Here is a 23,532-nt window from a genome sequence, read left to right on the forward strand (position 1 = left end):
CCTTGTGCATCCGCTGGCTGCAGGGTTGGCTTCCCGCAGGTTCTACTTCCAGGTTTGACACCTGCTACCGTTTTAACAAATGAACTATTGTTATTATCCCATCCATACAGTGTCCTTAGCACATTCCCTAGAGATCTAGAATTCAGGGGTTCAGATATACTTTATTACAGTATCCTGCCAGGTAAAGACTTAATATATGTTATTGTCTATACCAAACATTAATAAATTAAACACAAAGAAGACCAAACTAATGACAACAGGTAGAACAGCCAGCCTCAAAATTGACAATGAAGATATTGAAGTGGTAGATAGCTTCTGCCTTTTAGGATCAACCATCAGCAGTAAAGGATAAACAGCCAAGAAATATACCTCAGACTAGCACTTGGTAGAGCAGCCATGAAAGCCTTGGAACAGATATTCAAATGTTGTGATATGTCTATACCTACAAAGATCAGAATAATGCAAGTGTTGGTATTCCCTGTGACACTCTATGGAAGTGAACGTTGGACTATAAAGAAGCAGGATAGGAAGAATATTGACAGCTTTGAACTTTGGTGTTGAAGACTCCTGAGAATACCATGTACAGCCAAGAAAACAAACCAATGGATCATCAAACAAATCAACCCAGAGTTCTCACTCAAGACACAAATGACCAGGTTCAAATTATCCTACTTCAGACACCTTATCAATGCTCTAATGCTGGGAAAGGTGGAAGGAAAGAGGAGAAGACCAGCAGCAAGGAGGATGGACTCAGTTACAGTGGTGATGAATGCACCATTGGGAGACTTGAAAGAACAGGTTAGGGACAGATTGTCATGGAGAAAAATCTATGTGGTCACTAGGAGTCAAAAATGACTTGATAGCACATAATCAATCAATGCCAAACAATTTAAAGAAGAATGATAGATGAATATGTATTCAGGTGAGTGGTGAGTGCTGCACATGCTTAGGCACACAGATATGGATTCCTGCTCAAGCACTGCACAATGCCATAGAAGCACAGGCCACTTCATGTATGTGCTGTCCTGACAGCCTACAAATAACAATTTTTTGGGCTGCAGCTGCAGAGAGTCCACTCCCACTGGGAAAGACATGCAACGAGAGTAACAGTGGGAATCACAGCACAATACAGCACTGAGAGATTGAGGGGAAGGAATTTTGGTTGGGGACTGGGGAAGTACCTACAGTGTGCTGCACAGGAAATTGAATGCAGCCCATAGAAATAGTCAGCTTGTCCAATACTGCCATTTATCAGGAATTTTAAATAATCATAGTGGTTGTCCTTGGGGAAAAAAAATTAAAAATCTATAGCCGAGGAATATTTTTGTTAGGACCAACTGAAATGCAAACTATACATTCTCCAGAACATTTGATCAAGCATGGTATTATTAACAACAAGAGAAGAAGAAAGCAAATACTTCCAAAGATTAGGTCAGATATTTCAGCCATGAGATCTGTACTTCAAAGGGAGTCCCAAAGTGAACTGTAAATTGAATGCAGATTCAGAATTAGGCATTGTAGGAGTCAGATTGCTCCCAGTATTCATGGTCAAAGAACCAAAATAATTGCTCCTCCCATCTCAGAAACTAGAAAGACTGTGATCCCCAGTCTATCTTTTTCATGAATGACACACAAGGTACTTGGTCTGGCAGAAAGCAGGAATCAGAACATTTTATTAAATCTTTGTATCAACAGAGCTAGAGATTTGCATATCAGGTATAATGTCAGTTAAGCCAAATTTGAGTAGCATTCTCTGGAGGGTAGGGGATATTGGGCCCTCAAAAAGAATACAGTGGTACCTCGGTTCACGAACGCTTCTGTTCACGAACAATTCGGGTCACGAACAGCACCGTTCGCAAAATTTTGCTTCCGATCGCGAACTCTGCATCGGGTGACGAACAGGATCCGCAGCCATTTTCCCTGCTGTGAGACGTGGTCGTGGCTTCCTGTAGGGAGGGGGACTCTCCCTCCAAACAATAACCGCCTCCCCACCCACCTTCCTGTCCTCCGCGCCAGAAGTCACCTCAAGCAAGGTTAGCGCTCTCTCTCTTCATACTGTACTGTACTGTACTTTGTTTCATATTTTTGTGGTTTTAAAAAAAATACATATGGTTCAGAACGGATTAACCATATTTACATTGAACCTTATGGGAAAATTTGATTCGGGTCGTGACCAATTCGGGTCATGACCAGAGTCATGGAACGAATTAAGTTCGTAACCCAAGGTACCACTGTAGCCCTCTTCAGATTCAATGATAGCCCTTTCCTATCCAGGGAGGAATTTCCAGCATTTTTTGGAGGTGATGGCGAATTTAGATTTGCTTGTGCATTGGTGCAATAGCTACAGTTACTGGGAATTCTGGGAACTATAATCTCAACACGGCAAAATTAACAGGCTTGGAAAAACTGAATTTTTGATATGATCCCACAGGGCTCTTATGATTTAGAAGAGTAGTGTTTCTGAACTATTGGATATAGTTGGATTTCTTATCTATTTTCTATAGCAGACCATTTACAAGCTGTCTGATGTTATCTGTTATTTTTTATATGTACTGAACCCGGCACATCAGTCAGGAGCTGTTTCTTTTTAACTACTCCATCTCAATAGGTTTCCTGCTCCCTTCCTGCTCTTTCAATGTAGTTTTATCATTACCTTGATATACCTAGCCTCTGCTCTTCAGAAGCTGTTAAAACAAGAGATAAATGGCATGCACCCAATTCTTAATCAGAGATGAATAAGGAAGATGAAATAGGGAGAGATCAGCTCTTTAGGCTATGATGACGAGTCCTCCAAACACCCTGGGAGATAGCCAGTATAAGCCAATAAGAAAAGCCACTATAAGATTAAGGGAGGAATTGCTCAACTATATTCTTAATTTATGAAACAGTTCCCATAACCCAAGGAACTCTACAACTCTCACAACAACTTTATTTGGCAGTCTTATAAAAAGTGAACCCCTTATCCAAAGACATTTAAAGAGAAACCTGTGCAGCTGTCTGGAGGCAGTCAATCCCCCAAACCTTTCTCTGCAACAGAGAGCTTGCTCTAGACCTCTACCAGTTTGGGACTTGGACTATATCAGCTTAGCAAAGGCCTTTCCTCCCTGGATTTGTGTTTCCAGCAAAGATGAGGAGGAAAATATCTGCTGGCACTCAGATTGAGTGGGGTGGGATGGGAGAAGGGCAGAAGACTCCCCCCCGCCCCACTTCCTACACTTTTACTTTACAAGTGACACTTACAAGATGGTTTGACAGCCTTTTCTCCATTATTTCTTTTTTAAAACATTTCCTTTTCTGGGAAGATAAAGTTTCATTGGCTGAGCAACTAAAAAGAGCCATTCATCAGCATTTCTCTGGAAATAATATTATGTGGTCAAGTGTTCCTCCTAGCAGCATTGTATGGTGGGGGCAGGGAGGCAGGAAGAAGATGGATGTCCTCCTGTGAACACAACTCTTCTACTTTCAGAATGTCATTTCATTACAGCAAAAGTAAGGGAGCAGTTTCCCCACTGCTCTCCCTGTGATTTGAATTCTGTGTGGCAACTTCCACACATACTGCAAAAACAAAAACAAAAAAACAAAAAACTGTGATGAGTATTTTGTAAAATCATCAGCCAAGGAGGAGCAAGCAAAAAACAAACAAACAAACAAATAAAAAAATGGTACAAGAAACCGAAAGGACCAAGAAGGAGCAAGAAAGAAAACTGGGCAAGAAAAAACACTGTGATAAGACTGTGGAGTCCTTGGGGTTCTCTGAGCTTGGTTCTTTTCTTGCAAACGTTTCACAACACATGGACAGACTCAAGCATAGTTTTAACTGGGAAACTGTCAGCATTTTAGACCAAGCTAAAATCCAAATATGCAAGAGAATTCTTGGAAGCTTGGTATTCAGACAAGGCAGCAACTAACAGACACATAGAGATTAAGAGCATCTACATACTATTCAAAAGAGACAAAAGATGAGAAGAGCTCCTCACCAGCAATCAATCACCAGCAATCATCACCGAGATAAGCAAAGGTTACTACCAGGCACACAATCAAGCAGTAAGCATATGCTAATGTTACCAGAGGAGCAAAACAAACCACCCACCAGCACTGGCAAGGCAGGCCACAGCACATAAGTAGGGAGCAAACCCCATCCCATTTTAGCACTGAAGATGTTACCTAGCCAGGTAATGAAACGTTTGCAAGAAAAGAACCAAGCTCAGAGAACCCCAAGGACTCCACAGTTCAGCCCTGAGCTACACATATTCACCTCTATTAGTACTGTGATAAGAATTTTGTAAAATCATCAGTCAAAAGGAGCTATTGTTGAAATATGACTCTTTTTAGGCGATTACAAACTTGTGAGCATCTGAATGCAACTGTATGCAAGCCAAGCATGTGACCTTTTTCAAAATTGTGGTCTGGCAGCGCAATAAGAAGGAAAGGAAACACATGTAGTAATAATTAAACAGAATGACATTTCATTTGGTTGGCTAATGGAACTTTCTTTTCTTTTGATAACCATTACTGATTATTTCAGTTTTGTTTTAATAATCCATGTAATCTGAAAGTGTCGTTATTCATACAGTGAAGACAAATGTCAGACCAAGGTAACACATTTTTCATTCTACATCACTTCTGGGTCAGTTGTTCAAGATAAAACCTGTATTTACTTAGTTATCTTTTTAAAAACTAGGGCTGAGACAAAAATGGGTCTCTTCAACTTTCACTATCCATTTGCGCACAGTAACAGTTGGGCAATTGGGAAGAAATTAATTCTAATAATTGTTGGCAGTTGTGCAAAAATAAGGCAAAATGTTTTCAGCAGTAGCTTTCACTGGCAACATGAGGCCATTCTGGATTTGGTAAAGAGTTACAGCTTTTAATTAATATAAGAGGTCAGTGGCAAAATAACATCTTCTATACGGTTTTATTTCCAACCAAATAATGGTCGTCTTGCCATTCAAAGCAACAGCTGGGTGGATACATTTCCTGTTTGTTTTACTTCAGTGTTTTTCAAACTTGGCCACCTTAAGATGTGGACTTCAACTCAAAGAATTCCCCAGCCAGCATGGCTGGCTGGGGCATTCTGGGAGTTGAAGTCCCCACATCTTAAACTGGCCAAGTTTGAAAAACACTGCTTTAAATGGATGACTCCATTCTCCAAGTAACTATCAGATCAGGCAAACTCATCTGGACTCCTTATTGCTGGCTGACATAGTCTTAAATTAAATGAGGTTGCTGGAATCCAAATATTGCTGATTTATCATAACATCTTGACATTATTATTATTCATGTGCCCAACTTACAAGGGTTTAGTTCTCCATATATTTAATGCTCATCTTCCTTCTCAGTCAAGTACTCACTGCAGCTATCAAGAGTAAGTTGCGGAAGGCATAATATAAAGTTTAAAAACAAAACATAAAAAGGAAAGCAAAATGATTTCACAGATAAATACCTAGGAGGGGCTATCCAGTTTAGATACAAACTGGATTAAAAATAATGGGAGGGAATAAAGAATAGGATTCCATCAATAATACAGTATTTGGAATGTCTATATATACCAATCAGCATGTTTACATTTTATCAAGGCACGTTGGTGATTTCTTTTGTAATTCTGGCCTAAGTGCCCACTTTAGAATTAGTTTTCAACAAGAATTATGACATCTCTAAAGAGGATTCTTTTTTGAGTAGTGCCCTTCTTATCCATAGTTCTCTTCATGACTTAGGTGCCCATGGATGGGTCACAAAGTCAAGACGGCAGGTGCAACTATGACATCAAAGGCTAGTTGCATTGTGACACTTTGATCACATTGTGATCAAACTGTCACAATGCACATATGAAGCAGTAGGGCTTTGATTGTGTAGTTCAGGTGATTTTTTACCCCCATTCCACCCCTTACACTATTTAAAATGTTGTAGATCCCAAATGCAAAGCTCCTGAAGTGTTAATGAACCATCATTTTTCATTTAATTTTTCTTAATTTTTAAGAGGAAAATTGTTGAATACTGTACATAACTATAGAATAAATGTTTTTTATTTGAAAAGATAATTAAATCCTGGCTTTATCCACTATATTTGGGAGTACAGTCCCAGCACCCAAAGGTCAAGTACTGTACAGTCCTTGGCCTGTAAAAAATTGTGAACAGGTAGTCCTCATTTAGTGACCACAGTTGGGACCAGCAATTCAGTCCTTTAGTAAAGTGGTCGCTAAGTGAAACCACGACTGTGCTTATGATCTTACTTCAGTTTTCCTTTGCTTTACAGACCTGCAAAGGTTGTAAATGCGAGGATTGGTTGTAAAGTTACTTGTTCATCACTGTCATAACTGGGAACGGTCACTAAATAAGACAGTTGCTAAACGAGGACTACCTGCACATGGGGGTATATGTGTGTCAAAAAATTCAAGATGATAGCCATGGTCATGCAGTCATGGCTGCCATCTTGACTCCCATGGATGTCCCTGTAAAGGACTGAATCATCCAATTCACTAAGGGAACCATAGTCCTCATCTGAGGAAAGCAGGTAATTATGATACTTGCAAATGTCCCTGATTTAAAGTCCACTACCCCCCACCCCCACCCCACTGCACTATAAAAAGGTTAGATAGAAGGAAAAAATCTGGTCTGCTTCCATTGATTCTTAGTGAATCTAACAAGACTGCCCCATTTTAAAAGTACATTCCCTAGGGGAAAATAACCTTTCCTTATGGTAAATACAGTATACCTGTGCAATTAATTGCTTTGGCTCTTGAATTTATGCTTGTCGTACATGCATAAAAGATCTATAAATATGGCAATTCTAATAAATTAGAGAGACCATAGAATATGCAAACATCTTGTAATTTATCCCATCCCACCTCCAAATCTTTCTCACATTATTAAGATACCAGTCTCATCAATATTTTTTAGTCACTTCCTTCTATGGGTTATAAAAACAAATAGGAAATTAAGCTCTGTTGAAATCCTTAGAATGAATTCCCTCTTTCTCTGAGGGAAAGAGGGAAGTGGAACAGGTAAAAGATGAGATGTTAAGAGTGGGAAGATGAGGGTGAGAAAAGGGCTTTGGAGGCAGAATGACATTTTCTTTGGTAAATGTAGCATTTGACTTCCAGTAATGGTGACATTTTAGCTTGGCGCAGGCTGAGAGAAATGTTAATAATCGATTGAGAAATGGCTTCAAGGTTTGGTTCAAACTGCCTTGGCATCTACATATGCAGTAAGATGCAGAGGGAAAATGTAAGTAATGTAGCTGAATTCACTTTAGGCAAAATTATTTCAAAGAAAGATTAATGACTGATAGCCAGATGCAAAATGTGGGGCCATAGTTCTTCAGTAAAGACTAAGAGTAGACCTTTTGAGATAGAAAGCTATTTGAAGTAAGGCACACACTCATAAAAATGTAAAGGCTATTATACATATTCCAACTTTAAGGTGTACACTGAAAATTTTCTGTGAGCCTGTATGATAATATGAATGACAAGCGTGTCTCATAATGTGATAGTCAGCTGCAAATGGCTACAACCAAATGCGTATTTCACAGCAATATAGATGTCAAGCATCTAGCAGAAGAACTCAATTTATTGCTGAAGAGAACTTTGTTCTGATCGTTCACAAATTGCTATAAAGCATGAAGGGCAGAACCTAGCCAACCATGGCTGATTCTTCCCAACTAACCAAGGTCAAACCCAGGGCTATAGGTTAGACTGGGAAGTTGAAAAAATATCCTAGAGAAAGGCAGCGACTCTCATGCTGCAGTCAGGAAAACTTAATGGAAGTGCTGCACCTAACTGACCTTGCCTGGCTCCTCTTGAAAAATGAAGCAAGTTGGATCCATTTCATACTTGGATGGGAAACTACTGGGGCTCTAGGCTACACTGGGATGTTGAAAAAAAAAAACTTCCATGAAAGAGGCAGCATCAAATCACTTTTGTATTGCTGCCAAGAAAACTAAATGATCACATCTATGTAGTTATTAGGAGTTAACCTTGATTTGAGCATGTTTCTTTCTTTCTCTTTTAATGGGGGAAATATAAAGTATTTTATATTAGGGCCTAAAGATCCAAGGTATCCTGGTTTAGGCTGCAACATTGTTGTTGTTGTTAAATTTTAGAACATGGCTGGCCATCTCATTTGGGTCCCAAAGCATGTTGAGATGGTGCCGATGAAATTTAATGACACAATTTCAGTCACACAGATTAGAGACTTGGTTCCAGAAAGGATGCTTGGGACAAAACTACTTTCATCTACAGCAATATAATATGTATGTATGTATGTATGTATGTATGTATTTTATTTATTTATTGCAGTTGTATGCTGCTCAATCCAACAAGACTCAAAGAGCTTTTGAATTACACTAGTTCCAGGATAGCCTTGTTCAGTGACTGTTTTATCATGTCATTAAGGTACATCATTGAGTAATAGTTGATACCTAAAATTTTTATATTTATTCTCCTGTTGCTTTTCCAATCTGTTTCTTGGACTGCAAGACTGCCGAAAGCCATATGACCTGGAAATATTTGGTATCATAGTCTAATGTACTGTATATAGAAGCTATGAGTTATCTATCATTTTCATTTTTATCCTGCCTTTATTTGGGTCAACTCAAGGTAGCCTACATACCTAATGCTCCCGCTTCCTATTTTCCCCCACAACAGCCACCTTGTGAGGTGGGTTGGGCTGAGAGACAGTGACTGGCCCAAAGTCACTCAGTTGGCTTTCATGTTGTCAGTTATTACTGTGAACTGCAAATACTTCAGACTCACTCCAACTTGTAGTGGAAACTTGTAAAAGAAGGGCAAAAAGGAACAAGGGAATTTTGTGAGGAAACAGATAAGTTTGTAGCTCTCATCAGCTGTGATTAAAGAGCACTGTTTAGCTAATAGAGTAAGGCTGTTTTTTTTAAATTCTGGCTGAGCACAAATGAGGGTTCAATTAAGTAAGTGTAAATTAATGCATATTGGTGTGCCCCACTATTTTTTTTTTTTTTGTAGTCAAAAACCCCTAACTGGAATCTGAGCAGTCTGTAACTAACTAGGAAAAGGCCCTTGGGGGTCATAATGAATTATGGATAACTCAGTAAAGGTATCAACATAAGGTACAGCAGCAAATTCCATGCTATGGAATCCTTGGTGCTCTCTGAGCTTGGTTGCAGATGTTTGCTATGGATCATCAGGAAATAGATCGAAAATACAAAGGGCAACAAATCAATGGTATATATCCATCTGGAATGCAGTATATTGTTCTAATCATCATATTGGGAAAAGAATATAATACAGCTAGAAAAGAGCAGAAAAAGACAAGATCATTCATGGCATGGAAATTTTACAGGGATAACTTTTTATCTCTCTTGGACCAATGACGTTATCCAATGAAGTTGATAGGAAAGAGATTTAGAACAGGTAAAAGAAGGTAATTCTTAACACAATCCATAATTAACCTATGGAATTCATTACCCATGAGAAATGGTGGTAATCATGAGCTTGGATCGCTTTAAAAGGGGAGTTAGATAAATTCATGGAGGACAGGTCTATCAAGGGACGTTAGTCTCGGATTTTCAATATCCTGCCCAGGCTACAGAAAGCATGCCTCTAAATACCAGTCGCAGAGGAGCAATAATTGGAGAGGGACATGTCTGCATTTTCTTCTTGTTAGCACCCAGAGGGCCACTTTGAGAAACCCAATGCTGCATTAAGATAGGACTGTTCAAGTGCCTAGGTGACAATGGATGTGATCAATGATTAAACAATACTAATATTTTTTTGTTTGTTTTTAGAGAAGGTGACAAGTGTATGAGGACTAGAGAGTTAAATGAATGATTGTATACAATTATCAGTGCTTCTTAATGGCTGTGCTTGTTTTCTCTGCCTTGGGCACTCTTCAACCATGCAACCTCTAACAATCAGAGCTCCCCAGCCAGCATGGCCATTACTGAGAATTCTGGGAATTGAAACCAACGTATCAGGAAGGGACTCAGTATTCCAGCTTGGGGAAAGCTGAAGTTCGGTCTATTCTACACATCTCTTCCACTTTTAGAGTTTAATTGCATTCTGGAACTTCAAAGCATGGGGGGGGGGTGTTGGGAGAAGGAGATATTGTAGCCTAATTTAAATAATGGAAGACTGCACTGCTTATTTCCAATATTTTGGAAGTGGTTTTAAAATGAGCTTGAAATAGATATGGCATCCTTCTCCAGCTGACATCTTCCTAAAATATTGGAATATGATTTCTATTATGACCACATAATGCATCTGTTGGGAAAGAGATTTGTCTGTTTCCCATTCCCAGCAGTGTCAGTAACAATGGACATTTTGCAGAAGTAGAATTTAATTGTATACAGTATATTTCTTTTCTTGTGGCATGAAGGTAATTCACACTGTTCCCTTAACAGTGCAAGTTTTTACATAGCTATCAGGTGTTTGGGGGCGCAGGTTTACTTTCATTAGAAAATTAGCATTTTACAGCTTGTTTAGCCAGTAGTATAGTATGTTTTGTGCACATGAAGTGTTGTGCCAGAACTAGCACAGCAGGTTCAAGTATATCTTCAGTTCTGGATATTAGTTCAAGACTTTCCAGTTTAGTTGTTGCTACAATGTTTATAAAGAGCCAGTTTGGTGTAGCAGTTAAGGCATCAGACTAGAAACTGGGAGACCATGAGTTCTAGTCCCACCTTAGGCACAAAGCCAGCTGGGTGACCTTGGGCCAGTCACTTTCTCTCAGCCCTAGGAAGGAGGCAAGGGCAAAGTACTTCTGAAAAACCTTGCCAAGAAAACTGCAAGGATTTGTTCAGGCAGTCTCTGAGAATTGGCCACAATTGAACGGATTAAAAAACAAACAGTGTTTGTGCAACTGCTTCTCTGTGTGTGCCAGTTGGCTATGGGCTCTTCAATAGACTAACAGTTCTGCAATTTCCACATGACATGAAGTGGTTTCAACTTTCAGATTTCAAATCAGCCCACAATGAGAAGATACAATGTCAGACCCCATCTCCTCCTGCTTTCTATTCCTTCCTATTTCATCTTGTGGAAACTAAATATGCTTTGCTTTGAATAGAAGATAACGTAGGGGAAGTACATGATGGCACTCTTGAAATTTCTAAAGAGATATCAACTGAAGAAGGTCAGCATCTATTCTCTATTGTCCCAGAAGGCAGGAGTAATGGATTTGAGCTTCAGGAAGAACTATTTAACCATGGAAGCAATTGTCTAGGGAGGTGGTGGACTTCAGAAGCTGGACAGCTGTGTATTGGAGATGTATTTTAACATATCTATGTTGGGGTTTTTTTGTATTATCTGCCAAGTAGTTGCTTCATTTTGTAGGGTTCCCATATTACTTAATGAAAAACATGGCAAAATAATGGAGCTATTTACATGAAGTTCTGTGATTGCTCTTTTGTAATAGATGTTAATTTAGCATAGGAAAACAAAATTGTTACATTGCGTTAGAAGTCAGCATTGTGGATGGCTATTTAAATTTTACACTGAAATGTAAACAGCTATCTGAACTTGCATTTTATCCCCATCCCACACCCATCTGGGAATGCCAGACCATTCTGTTTCCTCTTTGTTAGATTGTGTTGGGCTTTTTGCATACGGCCAATTTATAGGAATAAATAGATCTTTATTGATGGATAGCTGCATTGATGGATAGCCGCATTCAAATTGATGGATAGCTCCATTCTGATCTCTGTATTGTTCCACCACTTTCTGGTCAAGTTATTTTGTACTGAAATTTGCAATGATCACTTTCCTCAAGTTGGTCTACCCAGTTTCCTCTATACCAGCTTCCTCCAAGCTGGTGTCTTCTGCATGTTTGGGACTGCAACATTGACTATCTCTGACCACTAATCAGGCTACAGCAAATGGAAGTTTTAGACAAGTAAGTGGTGTTACATGAAGTTTAAACAGAGGAAACCACAAGCAATTAAGTCAATCCTCATAGAATTAATACAAGTATTCACTATGTTAAATAAGGGAATTCTTTCTACAATTTATTAGTATGGATTAAAAAAAAGCTGCGTATTGACAGATCTAAGCAACATGATCTGAGATCAGAAACACCACTTTGTCATCAGATTCTGCATAATTGAGACTAATGTGTTAAGGATTTTTTTTTTTAATTAATATTAACTCACAAACATTTCTCCCGCAAATATCAGGGGTTCCTTAGGGTTTTTTTTTTTTTTTTGGTCATTTGTATGACAACAAATTAACATGTTTAAAGTACTTGATGTGACATTAGTACATATCATAAACCCAGTCTGTTCAAATTTAGTCTAGAAAAATATAGCAAATTGTCCTTAAAAAGAAAAGGACATGCAGCACTTAAAAAAAAAAAGTTTGCATTTTTGCCCTACTTTAAACACACACACACACGTACTGCCCCCTGCCCCCCGCCACATATCCTGGATAAAAACATCACCTACTGAATTTCTCACCATTATGTTTTTATTAAGAGTACGACATATCTATTTTTTTTTTTGAAGGAAAACTAGGAAAGCAAATTTGACAATTTATGGTACCGGATTGTTATCTGGAAAATATACTTTAATTCCATTTTATTGTGCCCCAAATGTTATACAAGATATTCCTAATGTACCATAAAGCAAGCTTAAAGTTTTCATAGAAATCAGATGTTGAGAAACATTAAGAATCATGCTGAAATATGAATTCAATTATTTTAGGTCAGAGTTTTTGTTTTTTGTTTTAAATCAACTTGAAAATCATGCAAAGGCATAAGAGGGTCAAGGTTCATATGTTTCAGAAACTGGAACAAATTTCCTACCTTTACACCTGTCCAAAAGTGGCTTAGAACTGAAGTTTTGAACTACTTCAGGTTGGCTATTGCAGGTCATCGTATTATGGAGGCAAGCCTTAGGAGATGGACTTTTTAAGATTGCTTCTATAGAAAAAGACAAAATAGGCTTCTCCTTCTTGTCACATTCCTTGGAGCAGCTCATCTTCATTCCACCATAGTAAACAAAATATTGTTGGTACATGTCATATTCTTTTGGTTGTTCATGCAAGGAAAAGGCAAGTAGATGTTGATTTTCTCTCCCTCCTGAGTTCTAGCCATACATTCAAAAGACCAAATAAGAAGAGAGCCAGTTTGGATTAGTGGTTAAGGCACCAGGCTAGAAAGCAGGAGACTCTGAGTTCTAGTCCCGCCTTAGGCATGAAAGCCGGCTGGGTGACTTTGGGCCAGTCACTCTCTCTCAGCCCCACTCACCTCACAGGGTTGTTGTAGGGAAAATAGGAGTATTAGGTACGTTTGCCACCTTGAGTTATTTATAAAAATAATAAAGGTGGGATAAAAAATCTAAAAAAAAAAGCCCACTTTCCTCTTGGAAATTCTCCACAAAGTTTAGAAGTCTTCTTAATTCATGAGAAATAATTTTATACTGAATTGAAATAAGTGTGTTCAGCCTCACTTATATTAAAATGTACCCTCTCTTCACAGTTTAAAATATTTTAAGCTTCTTCATATATTCATTTTCTCATCTTAATCCCAAGAGGAGAAGTGTTTTTCTTTGGAGATTCATGATCTTCCCTGAAAGGCCCATCAAATAAATGCTTGCTGTGATGTTATGAAAGTCCAAAGTATTATTTTCTGTTTTTGCTTTACGAAGGCAATCTGCATTCAAATGTCAGTATTTTCTTTTCGGACCAATAGAATTTGAGAAACAGTCTAGCTAAATAATATTTTTCATCATCAATACTGGTATTTGAAGACCTTGAATATCAAAAACAAAGCTTTTTTAGAACTATCCTGGTTGTTCCTTTCTGCAAATATTAGGGAATGATCCCTAAAGTTTTAAGACTTTGTTCCCTAGTAAACAGTCTTTCATAAAGGGGCAACAACAATAAAATCAAAATCCCGAAGGGAAAAAAAAGCTTGCTTTTCCCTAAAAGAACAGACCTGGTTAAGAAGTACCCCAACAATCAATGTTAATGTTAGAGGTCCATTAGAAAGAACTTGAGAACTCCCATTCCTTCCAATTGCTCTTCTTACTTTAAATTTAATTAAGGATATATTTTTATAAACCTTTTTTAAAAAGTGTAAATTCTCCAGAATTTTTTTCTTACCTTCAGATGTTACCTTTATAACTCCCTTTCCTTTGCTGCTATTCACTGTCTCTATCCTGTGATTGAACTAACAGACGATACTTTATTTGCTCAATTACCTGACCACGGCTGAGTTGCTATCCATCATATGATTCTTTGTAAAGCTCAGGCTGAAATTACTGTGTAACCAGATGGCAATAAAACATACCTGATAAGATGAAAGACAGTTGGCTTTTTCCAAGGACTATGAAGTCATTGTGCAGGAAAAGAAATAAATATATTATAGTCCAGGTATAACAGAATGTTTATAACTATCCAATTGTAAAATACTTTGTATGTTTACTCCAGACTGGTTCCAATGTGTTCAGTGGACCTTATTTATAAATATGCACAAGATTTCAACCAGACGGTGTAATCTCATATATGTCAGTTCACTGGATCAAAAGAAGCTGCCATATGCCGAGTTTGAATCTTGGTCTGTCTAACTTCTTAACCTTTACAGGGGGTCAGTTGCCTACCAGATGTTGCCCATAGATGTTGGGAATCATAGTTCAGCAATATTGGGCTGACTGTAAACTTTCTACCTCAGGACTAGAAAAACTAGAAGCAAAGGACTTCCACAACTCTATGTGGAAATGCCAGACACTTAACCTGGGAAACATGCTTTGCCATGTATTCCTCCCTGAAGCCTGCAATCCTATACATATGTTCCTAAATCTAAGCCTTATATCTGAATAAGTATCTTTATCCTCTGAATGCAGCCCTTATCAAAACTCTTGCTAGGAGGTAAATTGAGTTATTGTATTGGTCATCTTGGAGCTGATAATGGAAGAATTGATCCTTTACCACAAAGCTGTTGCAGGTGGTGAGTGGTTAAAAGAAAAGGGAGGAGAAGAGAAAGAGGGTAGCTGCCTTACTTTTTTTAAGCTGAGGGGAAAAGGCTTCTGCTTACTTACAGCTAGTTCTCATCCTTGAAATGTCATAGATTGTATTTCCTGAACAAGGAGGAGGAAGAACAAGAAGCTGTATATGCTGTGAGTACCCAAAGTCTAGTCTAAAGTTCAAAGGGAATAGCAGTGGTTGCTTCCTTTTCTAGGAGGTAGTTGATGCTGTTTTTCTTTTTCCTTGGAAAAGAAGCAAAAACTTCCCATATTCTGAGTGAGCATATGGACAGCTTTTTCTTTTTTCTTTTATGAAGAACAGACAGAAGCTCCTTGGCTACATCCTGCAAGTGAAAACAATTATTCTTGCCCATTCCTTAGGAAGATAATCATAGTTCTTGCTAAAAAGAGTTTGATTTTCTAGCAGTAGTGATAAGGGAGAAGATTATTGATCTAGACTGGTGTTTCTCAACATTGGCGGCTTGAAGATGTCTGGACTTCAAATCCCAGAATTCCCCGGCTGGCTGAGAAGGTTGAGAAACACTGATTTAGACACATCCACTAGTTTTGAACAAGGTCTCTCTCTAGGTGATGATATGTAGGATGGTCATGCATTCTGCTTAAGGGGCTGTTCAGTCCAAGTCTGATTTAAACAGAAAAGCACGCTGATGGAGAGCAGAAACCACCACTTGGTGGTGGTATCTGGAGAACAACTGGCTGAATGGCCAGTATATTGAGCTACCACTATATTGAGCTATACTATGTTTTAATTTAATAATTACATCTAAATCAGTTTCTAAATATGAAAATTATTGTATGTACTCAGCAAAGTCTCTCTTTCTTCAGCCAGACCTTTCATTGGAAAGAAGAGACTACAGAGATGGCTAAGAGATTCCCCCATCATGCTTTATAAGATTTATAATCTGGATTTACTCTCCTTTGTAGTACATATTTGCTCTTTAGGTTTTTTTTTTTTTTTATGATTCTTGACCTCTTGCAAAAGGCCAAGGATAATAAGCATACAGTCTAGGGCTCTTTGTTTATCTGTATCAATGCTTCTCTTGATGTCTACCATGCTGCTTTTATCACATTCCTTTGGGAGACAAAAGTAATTCATCCTTAGTTATAGGTAAGTGAAAGTGGCTTGTACTGCAGTCTTAGTCCACAAGACGTTGTCTGTGCTAAACTGCAACATGGGTTAGATTTGTTGATGAAATGTTCAATATGACAGAGCAGAATTGTTCCAGAAGACAGGACAAGAAACAATGTGTGTAAATGACAAGGCAATAGATCTCAGTTAAGCACCAGGAAAAAAAAAATCCTAATAGTGTCATTCAGCAATAAAACAGTCCGCTTTCAGAGATGGACTCTCTTGTGCTGGAAGTGTTTAAATATAGGCCGGATGGCCATCTATCACGGACATTGTAGTCCAGCATTTTTCAGCCTTGTCAACTTAAAGATGTGTGGACTTCAACTTCTAGAATTCCCCAGCCAGCATGTTGGCTGGGGATTCTGGAAGCTGAAGTCCACACATCTTAGAGTTGACAAGGTTGAGAAACATTGCAGTAGTCACTGCACTAGTCAGGAGGTTGGATTAGATGATCTTTAAGATCCTCCCAAATGTTACATTTTATGATTCTATTAGGGGTAACCTTAGAGGCCACCTATTCTAACCTCCTGCTCAAAGCCAAATGGCATCTGCAATGCAGAATGAATTAACAGCAGCTCGGATCAAAGGCCATCCAGCCTCTATTTAAAACATCACTAGCAAAGGAGGGCCTATAGTTGCTTCTGGTAGTTGAACTCATCTTGCTATTAAGGCACCAAAGTGTGCTTCCTGACAGTTCTTTCTGTTCCTTGTTTCTGCTATATTTCCTTCTGCATAACAGTCCTTTTCAAAGAGCACCATCAAGTCTCCCCCTAGTATTTATTTATTTATCTTTCTTTTTCTCTAGATAGCAAAGAACAGCGTAACCTTCCTCAGTTTGGTACACTCTGCCCGATGTGATGGACTACAGCTGTTATCATCTGCAGCCACCATGGATTCAGGAAAGATGATGGGATTTGTAACACAAAACATTGTAAATGAAGGATAGTAGGGAGAGAGGGAGGGAGGGAGGAAGGAAGGAAGGAAGGAAGGAAGGAAGGAAGGAAGGAAGGAAGGAAGGAAGGAAGGAAGGAAGGAAGGAAATTATAAGCTAAGTAGTTCCATGTTGCAGGACATTCTTTCCATTACTCTGAGCATGAAGTTGAGAAATAAGAGAATGCTTGCAAGAGTTTCAGGTACATGCTAAATTGATGGGGGAAACCCAGTGATTTAAACATTACATTTTCTAGAAGAAAAGATCCATTTTCCTCTGTTACACCTGCAAGCCTACAGTTTATCCTAAAATAAGAGTTGAATGTTAAATTAGCCCATAAGGCCCAAAACACCAGCTTTTCCCACCTGGTTATCTCTATCTCCTCCACCCTATGGCTAGTATTAGACTCTCAGAATTTTTGACAATGGCATGTTTGTATGGAAGTTGAACTCTACATATCTGGAGTTGGTTGGGCAAAACTGCCCTGTATGAATGATCGATTAAAGGCAAAGAAGGAAACCCTTTCTCTACAACACTTTCCCAGTTGCCCTTTGTTGGCACTGAAAAGGAAAAGTCCTTAACTTTATGCTTCATAGATTAATAAAAAAGATAAGAATCCATCATTAAGAAAGCTAGGCTTGCCCACTCTCCTTATCAGTTTATAGGAGAAATGGCAAAGTCCTGCACTTCCATGGAATCCAAGAAGCTAGCTGTTTTCTCAGCTTAAAATAAATGCAGAAAGAAAGCACTGCAATTCTTCTGTTTAGTGTGAAATATTTATGCTATATACAAATTGAATGGTGTCCAGAGGTGTTTTTTTTTTTTTAATTGCTTTGTGAATTGTAGGAGTTCAATGGGTGGCTATTCTCTGAAGAAAGAGAAACAGACATATATATCTTTCAGTAGGCACAGGCATTGATGAATGAGATGCATACTAAATTAAATCAAATTTTCTAAAGCTGAGCAAATTAATTTTCTTTGATGAAATATTTTTCCTGAATGACTTTTTTTGGTTTTACTTTCTCATTCCTCTCTTTGAAAAAAAATGAGTTGCAGAAATTCATCCAAATATTCTGAATTATGATTATTATTAACTTTGTTGCAGATGCCATTTTCCTATTATGCCTCAGGTCTCATAAATAGGCAAGCCATTATGGAGAATACAAAATAGAGGACAGGTTACACCAATGTCATTGCTCCTTGAAGAACCACTTAAAGCAAACAAACCTGGAAGAAAAGAGAAAGTTGTATGAGATATGGGAGGTTCCTATGGTAGAATTCCAATTATATCTATATCTATATATCTATATCTCCAACCATAGATTCCTATGGTCAATTCCTGTGAGTTCTTCCCATATGGTCTAGCAGTTAGGAATCATGCTTTTCACCCAGGTGGCCTGAGTTCAACTCCTGGTATGGGAAAAAGGTTTTTACCCTACTTCATTTTTATTGGGGTGTATGGAGTGTACAGGGAGGGGTAGCACCTCTGGTGGAGGGGCCTGCCGTGCCCTTTCTAGGGCTGCCCATTCATCTTTGGTGCCCATCTGGTGCTAAGATCTCACCTTCGGCTCTAAGTAGCTGTAACATGCACAGCGGCCACACCTCGGTAAACCATCTCAGCGGACGGGCCAAACCAGGTGAGGGTAGCTGATGGGTCTTCAACTCTTGGTGAGATAGGGGATTTGTCTATCCCACCATGTGAAGCCTGGCCCTGGAAGATTGAGTGGAGGAGACTGATCAATGGTCCAACAGTCAAGAATGCAGGCCCAGCAGATGTTGTGGAATGCTAAGAGCATGACAAGACACTTAGACATCCTGGTCATCCACTGCAGCAGGAGAGGTCTCCAGCTATAAAAGTTCTCTGTGCCAATGGATTAAGGTCTCTTATGCTGAGAGAGTGGGACTGCCCCTGTGCAATGGCTGTTCCACTTAAAACTCCATCATGCACAGGTTTCTGTTGTGCAATTCATCTACAACTCATCTGCAAATCATTTCAGTCCAAACCTAATTTGTTGAGCCCTGCGGCAATGGGGGAGTGGTGAAGCAACAGGTGGAGATGACCACTGGTAGTTATAGTCACAAACCTGCATGTGGGAGGCCCTTGGACCAGTGGTCATTCATCTCAGTATCTGGGCAGCAGAGATGTCCGGCAGCCTCCAGGGCAACTGGGCAGCTCTTCTAAGATAACACTGTCACCCTCACATGAGGGAGGGGTTTAGAAAAGGTACCCTAAACATTGCCTGCCCCACATCTGGCTAGCTAACCACAGCTGGCAGATCATCTTAGCAATCGAGCATCAAGAAAAACGAATCAAAGAAAACTCATTTTCAGAGCCTGGAACATCCATGCCTTGCTGGATAGAGAGAAGGCTTGAAAGACGAACAGCACTCATAGCAGCTGAACTTCACTGTTATAGTATTGACACTGTTGTACTCAGACCAGGCTGGCAGATGAGGGTTCATTACAAGAAGCAACGAGTAGATATACATTCTTTTGGAAAGGGAAACAACAGACTGACAACCGGACTTACGGAGTAGGTTTTGCAATCACAACTGCTCTGCTGAAGAACGTCTCTACTCTACCCACTGGAATAAATAAATGTGTTATGAAGTTCTGCTTTCCTCTCAGCAAGTCCCAGTATATCACTATTGTCAGTGCCTACGTACCAACTGTTATGAGTCCAGATGAAGACAAGGAAGGTTTTTATGAAGACCTGGACCAAATTATTACAACAACTTTTGCCAGCGACAAACTTGTCATTCTGGGTGACTTCAATGCTAGTGTGGGGACAGGCAGCGACAACTGGGACAGAGTCCTCAGGAGACATGGGGTGGGAAAACTAAATGGCAATGCCCTGCTGCTTCTGAGTAAATGTGCCAAGCACAACCTGTGCATCACTAACACGATGTTGAGACTTGTAAACAAGTACAAAGCAACCTGGATGCATTCCGGGTCCAAACACTGGTACCTACTTGACTATGTCATAGTATGACCTTAAAGATGTCACCATCACCTGAGCCATGCAAGGTGCTGAGTGCTGGACAGATCACAGGCTGGTCCAGTCAGTCCTCAACCTGCACATAGCTCCTTTACATTGTAAGCAACTAAGGACTGTCAGAAAATCATTCAACATCGGCAGACTGCAAGACCCAGGCCAAGTCCAATGTTTCCAAGATGTACTTAATGAAAAACTCTCTGGCAACTTACCACTTGTAGGAACCTGTTCTGAAAAGTGGACACAGTTTAAAAATGTCATCACACAGACTGCAACAACTGTACTCTGGCTGAAAATCTGGGCTCAACAAGACTGGCTTGATGAAAACCATGAGACCATTTCAGCAGCCCTCCAGGCCAAGAACAAGGTCTATGCAGACTGGCAGAATGATCCATCATCTGTCACAAGGAAAGATAAGTTTAAGCACCTGCAGTCCAAAGGACAGACAGAACTGCGAGAAATGTAGGATGGGTAGTGGAAGAGAAAGGCTGAGCAGGTGGAATGCTATGCAGACTTGCATGCCACCAGAGAGTTCTTTAATGCCATAAAATCAGTTTATGGTCCTTCTAAATCAGGATGCTCCCCCCTGCTGTCATCTGATGGGTCAAGCCTGATCAAAGACCAGGAAGAACTGAAAAACTGCTGGGCTGAACACTTTTCCAACCTACTCAATAGGCCATCCACAGTTGTTCATGATGTTTTACAGCAGATTCCTCAGCTGCCAGTCTTGGATGCCCTAGACCTGCCTCCCTCTACTTATGAAATCAAGAAAGCAATCTCACAGATGAACTCAAATAAAGCAACAGGACAGGATGGCATCCTGCTGAGATCTACAAAGCAAAATGTAGTCCAAAATGCCTTACAGGGATTCCAAGACATATTGGAAGACATTTGGTCCACAGAGGAGATGCCTGACAACTTCTGCGATGCCCTCATTATGGCTGTCTACAAAAATAAAGGAAGCAAGTCAGACTGCAGAAACTACAGGGGTATCTCACTGCTCTCCATTACAGGCAAGGTCTTTGCCCGCATTCTCCTGAACAGACTTGTCACTCTCTCGGAAAGGAACCTCCCAGAAGTGCAGTGTGGCTTTCAGCCAGAATGGAATACAGCAGATATATTTGCCATTAGGCAAGTCCAGGAGAAGTGCATCGAGCAGAACAAGCCTCTTTTCTCTGTCTTCATTGACTCGACAAAGGCATTTGACATGGTAAACAGGGAGACTCTCTGGATCATCCTGAGATGTTATAGATGCCCAAGGAAATTCATGAAGTTGATTCAACTACTCCACGATTGAATGACAGGACAGGTTCTTTACAACGGTGATACATCAGCTGCATTTGCCATTTTCAATGGGGTAAAACAGGATTGTGTGCTAGTGCCAGGCCTGTTCAATCTGTTCTTCACTTGCATGTTGTCACGTGCTGTCCAGGGTCTGAAGGAGGGAATATACATCAGGTACCAACTGGATGGCTCTCTCTTTGACCTTCGCTGCTTAAATGCACAGACAAAATGCCTCCATGCAATCATCCAAGAAACCCTCTTTGCTGATGACTGTGTGCTCCTGGTGCACAAAAACAGTGATCTACAGTTGATACTGAACAAATTCTCAGATGCTGCTATGCTGTTCTGCCTGACTATTAGTCAGAACAAGACTGAAGTACTTTACTAGTCCATGCCAAATACCAACTCTGTAGAACTAAAAATCACTGTTGATGACACCCAGCTGACAAATGTAAACAGCTTCAAATACTTGGGAAGCATCATCTTGAGCGATGGGTCTTTGGACAAACAAATTGACTCCGGGATCAGCAAGGCCAGCCAGGCACTGGGGCAGCTGCATACTACAGTGCTGAATCAATACAACATCTGCATCTCCACAAAGCTGAAAGTCTGCAGAGCTATGGTTATCCCTTTTCTCCTATATGGATGTGATTCCTGGACACTGTACCAAAGGCACATCAAACTACTGGAGAAATTTCACATGCACGCTCTGTGCTCCATCCTCAGCATTCATTGGCAAGACCATGTCTCTAACCTGGAGGTATTGAATCCTGCAGAGTCCACCAGCTTTGAGCCCCTGATTATCAGAGCCCAGATGCAGTGGGTAGGACACATCATCAGATTAGATGACCACCATATGCTTTGCCAGTTGCCCTATAGTGTACTAGAGTCTGGGAAGAGACCCCAAGGTCGACTATGCAAGCACTACAAAGATGCCATGAAAGAAACCCTATGCCACTGTGACATCCAGCCAAGGGAACTAGAAGCTGCGGCTTCTGACAGAACCTGCTGGTGAGCCCTGTGCTATGAAGCTTCCACCAGCTTTGAAGACAGGCGCCGACTGGTAGAAAACCATGAACAGCATCACAGAATAACACCCACAATTACTACAACAATGGATTTCCAGTGCCCCCATTGTGGTAGACTCTGCACTTCCAGACTGGGACTGCAGAGCCACCTCTGTGTCCACAGATGAACTGCACAGCAGTGGGTCTTCTCCGAACCCAAAGGACTACCATGTATGGTAGACTCTACTGATAGCTTTTCATAAAATAAGAGGTTAGAATTCCAGCTTTGGAACTTGCATGTCATGTGTAATCTAACATTTTGATAACTGGACTGTCTCATCCTGCTGGTTTTAATGTTGCACCCAGGGCCATTCTTTTGAACTTTCACAAGATTAGGAGTTAGCAAAAATCTCCTAGATAGCTCATTCAGCCTTCCTTGGGAATTTATTACTCCCATTGTCTCTGTTAATGTCCTAATGTGCCTGTAATTTAGTAATATTAATAGAATGCCACAGTGGGCTTAAACCTATAACATTTATCATGCTCTTTATGGAATAATTATTATCAATTGACATTTAAGACAGTCATGTAATCCATTGAAGTGAAATGGCCTCTGAAACCTATTCTTCAAGATAAAATAATAATAATTTTGTGAGAAAGATAAAGAGAAATGGGGAAGGAAGGAGAAAAAAATTAAATAATTCAAATCTAACTTGCATTGATTATGCAGTATTGGTAATGGGTTTCGTAACAACATTAGTTGATGGTAGATAGAGTTTAATTTATGCTTGGAGTTAGTGACACTTCACTCTTTTGCAAAGGGTAAATAGAAAGCTAATCCATTTGTTTTTAGGCTCTTGCTTCATACTTATCACCCAATATACATCCTATATACAAAATGCCACTTGGTGTAACCATTCTTATAGAAGGCATTTCTTTGATCATCAGTCCTTGTTCTACAGATGGCATGCATATTAATGTGGGACTATGCTGAACTTCAGAAAATATTTGCTGAAATGGAAAGGATTCTGAACTCCCTGTGGCTGGATATATTTTTGAGTATATTCTCCACTGCATGCAGTAAACCCATCTTCACATAATAAATTCAAGGTCTGTTGATTCATTCCCAACAGAAACTCTTCACTCCTTCACTAAGTATCTAAAGGAGAAAGGGCATATGCTTGACAATTGCACTGTGTAGTGTGCCAAAGCTTGGAACATTGTAAACACTTGAGC

The 23,532-nt window shown here is 39.7% G+C and overlaps 1 protein-coding gene and 1 long non-coding RNA gene across 7 annotated transcripts in view; one reads left to right on the top strand and one right to left on the bottom strand.

Moving 5' to 3' along the window:
• The window catches only part of ISX (intestine specific homeobox), a 31,637-nt gene extending 17,440 nt beyond the window's left edge, over positions 1-14,197 (bottom strand). For 3 of the 6 annotated variants that reach the window (XR_015796203.1, XR_015796200.1, XM_088141082.1), the window contains exons 1-2: positions 14,070-14,197; positions 12,769-13,051 (exon numbers count right to left, since the gene is read on the bottom strand). Coding sequence is in view for 1 of the 6 variants with exons in the window: in XM_088141082.1 (XP_087997208.1) it covers positions 12,769-12,982 (214 nt within the window). In the remaining 5 variants the exon portion in view is untranslated. The remainder of the gene's footprint in view (positions 1-12,768; positions 13,052-14,069) is intronic. The other 3 variants (XR_015796204.1, XR_015796202.1, XR_015796201.1) reach the window with 3 other exon arrangements.
• LOC148215957 (uncharacterized) overlaps positions 1-23,532 on the top strand; it is a 51,945-nt gene that overhangs the window by 3,718 nt on the left and 24,695 nt on the right. The window lies entirely within an intron of this gene.

Source organism: Python bivittatus, unplaced genomic scaffold, assembly GCF_059951505.1.
Source record: "Python bivittatus isolate LINGU-HERP-01145 unplaced genomic scaffold, Pbiv_v1 ctg000330_np1212, whole genome shotgun sequence".
Taxonomy (NCBI): domain Eukaryota; kingdom Metazoa; phylum Chordata; class Lepidosauria; order Squamata; family Pythonidae; genus Python; species Python bivittatus.